Raw genomic sequence first — 2,959 nt, 5'->3', positions numbered from 1 at the left:
TTTTTTTTAAACAGATAGCACTATCCACAGCATCACTGCTACAGAACAAAGGAGGAGAATGAGTACTCCAGAAGTAATATAGTTACACAGTTTCACTTTCTAGAATTGCTGTTAGCATGGCTGGTTGCTGGACATGCCACTACTATGCACCAGCTTTCACAGCTTCAGCTACAACACCTGCAAAAATCCTCATCTCCTAACAGCCTGCTTTTAATCCCAGCAGAGCTAAGAGAAGGCTGACTATCAGTATTTGACTGAATCCCCCTTATCCGTGGTTTCTACCAGCCACAGCTACTTGAGGCCTTTGCCTTTTACCAGCACAAGATTTCAAGCTTCTGCATATTCCTCACTCCATGAAAATCAGGCAGGCTTAAGCCTTTTCCTGAAACCCACTAAGCTGTCCTGATCCTACGTGGCACACAGTCTGTGATGAACCAGGCAGTGACCAAATGCCAGATGGATTTCAGGTGGTTTTCACTGAGACAGTGCTGGATTATTTCTCCCCTCCGCTCCAGAGCCAGTTAGCTTTCCTCTACTTCTTCCTGAAGTTTAAGACTTGCTAACCTAAACCTTGTGTACCAGATTAAGAAAAATAGAGGGCCAAATTATTAATCCTTAATTTTAGAATAGATACTTAGTGGGTTTTAACAGAGCAATTTACATGTAAGCAATTAACCTTCCATTACACCAACTCTCATGGAGAAAGAAGATGGCATGACGAGCACAATACTCACTTTGTGACAAAAGCAGAGAGAACTGGGGCCAGGGATTTAGGGAAATAATCTTGCTGGACCATATGGTTCAAAGTCATAAGAATACCATAGAGGCTCGGGACAGCTTTGATCTTCTCTTCGCTCTGAGAAAAGGACAAGAAGATAGAAATCAAGCATCATGCAGTCACTGCTTTATCCGATTCAGTGCAGATGACCAAGGCAATGAACTCCCTGTAGAATGAGGTATTCTCATACACTATAATAAATACTGTTCACAAGGTTAAGCATGATGTTCCTCAAGACCAAGGTGGCCAACTCCATAGCTTCCCTGCACCAACATCTGAAATGTCACCACATTGAGGGTATTCTAGTACGTATCAAATATTAGTCATTGATTGCACCAGCAGTTGGGAAGTACAGGAAGTAATAAACACACAAGCAGAACAACCAAACCTCAGAGGCTCTGTGTCAAAGTGTTCTCCTGTGGAATTCTACCTGATTTTATCAAGAACTGAGTTGCCTTAATTACACGAATTTCTCTTGCCTTACTCTGTAGCTCATTTTTATACCGCCTCCAGAACCTGATGCACCTTTCCCAGCACTGCTCTCACATTCACGAATAAGGTAAAGTTATTACCATTCCTCTTCCTGCTTACGTGATGCAGAAATTCTTCTTGCTCCTAACATGACACTGACCTACATGCCCCAACTTTCATATTGTTTTCATTTATTTTTCCACTGTCATCCTATTAATTTCTTCATTCTGTAGACAGGAGTAAGACAGGCATTTCTGGGTATGTGACCTTATATTTCATGGTGCTAAGGGTATCTGTTGCTCATGTGCTTCCACCTATGTGGAAAGTTATGAAGCTGCTCCCTCTCCCCACATGCCTAATTCATCAGCAGTCCCCCACAGGTGACAACAAGTAGTTGGCTGATCCTCGAGGCCATTATTATCCATGTGACTTCCTGCCATAGCTTTTCCAGAGCACGAGTCTATGCTTAGTGCTTCATACATCTGTTATTTTCTGTATGGAATAAGAGGTAGGTGGCAATGCCCAAAACAAGCATTCTGCAGAGCAGAAAGCCATCCTGGGTTCTGTAGACCTGTGAAGAGGGATGGTCAGTTTTGGTCCCATTTGAATCTACACGGGAACAGGCTAAATGGATTTTTAAGGGCATTCAGATGTGACCCGCATGTTAACAGCCTTCTGTTCCCTGAGCTGGATATTAGCAGAAGGAGATTCATAAACTTAATTAAGAGGAGGCAACTAGAATATAAACATTCTGCAGCTTAGAATAATTTTGGTCCAAGCTTCCATTTTCAGTTTCTAGGTCTTGAGAAAAAATGATCCTCGCAGCCCTGGTAGGCAAAAACATATAAGTTTGCAGACAGAACCTCTCCCCAAGGTATCTCACTGAAGGTAATGCTACAGGTATCTTGATGCAGTTTGCAGGCTTCCATCGTCTCTTGGGACAAAGTTTATTCCATACAAAGATGTATTTAACACTAGAATGATGTGATGAGAAGTTAAATGCTACTGATCAAACATGAGAAGTTGGATATTTGTTTGAGACATGCTACTACTATAAGATGCCCTAAAGGACAATATTACACATCAGACACCTGGACATAGGGTTTGTTTGTTTTTTTAACTAGACATCTGTAAGAGTCTATAGTCCAGCAGCATGACCCTCCCTACCTTTAAGGGATGTCTGAGAATACAGAGCACATTAAACAGAAGAGATAAATTGCTGACACCACCTTCATCCTAATGCAATCTTGCAATTTTTGCCGGTCCTGCAGACTTCTATTGTCCCCAGGCATTAGGCATGCACAGGCACCCAGCTGTTTCCATGGTAACATAATTACCCCAAGCCCAACCAGACTGGTTTTCAACAGCCTAAGCAGACCATAACTTAACTCTTTCCTGCTTCCTCACCTTAAGTAGCCCCATGTGGATCAAGAGTCTTGTGATGAATGCATCTGAATTAAATGTGGCAGAAGAGAAAGCTTTCTTCATCAAGGCATCTAAAAAAGAAATGCATCACATGAAACAAAACAAAAAGGGACCCTGTAAAAATTTTTAAGATCACAACTGATCATATCCATCACTTGTTGAAGACATTTTGAGAGGTAATGTGCCTGCTTCCCCAGGATTAGGTAGAATCTCTGAAACCAAGACAGAGAAGATCCAGTCCTTAAGTATGAGGCCAGATACCAGGGTTTAAGTGGGGAAAAAAAA

The 2,959-nt window shown here is 41.9% G+C and overlaps 1 protein-coding gene across 3 annotated transcripts in view; it reads right to left on the bottom strand.

The window, feature by feature from the left end:
* The window catches only part of RANGAP1 (Ran GTPase activating protein 1), an 18,320-nt gene that overhangs the window by 1,579 nt on the left and 13,782 nt on the right, over nucleotides 1-2,959 (bottom strand). For all 3 annotated transcript variants that reach the window (XM_010710544.3, XM_003202294.4, XM_010710552.3), the window contains exons 14-15: nucleotides 2,657-2,745; nucleotides 735-856 (exon numbers count right to left, since the gene is read on the bottom strand). In XM_010710544.3, coding sequence (XP_010708846.1) covers nucleotides 735-856; nucleotides 2,657-2,745 — 211 coding nt within the window. The remainder of the gene's footprint in view (nucleotides 1-734; nucleotides 857-2,656; nucleotides 2,746-2,959) is intronic.

Source organism: Meleagris gallopavo, chromosome 1 (genome assembly GCF_000146605.3).
Source record: "Meleagris gallopavo isolate NT-WF06-2002-E0010 breed Aviagen turkey brand Nicholas breeding stock chromosome 1, Turkey_5.1, whole genome shotgun sequence".
NCBI classification, from domain to species: Eukaryota; Metazoa; Chordata; class Aves; order Galliformes; family Phasianidae; genus Meleagris; species Meleagris gallopavo.
Note: the sequence above shows the minus strand (reverse complement) of the source record. Positions and strands in the feature narration are given on the sequence as shown.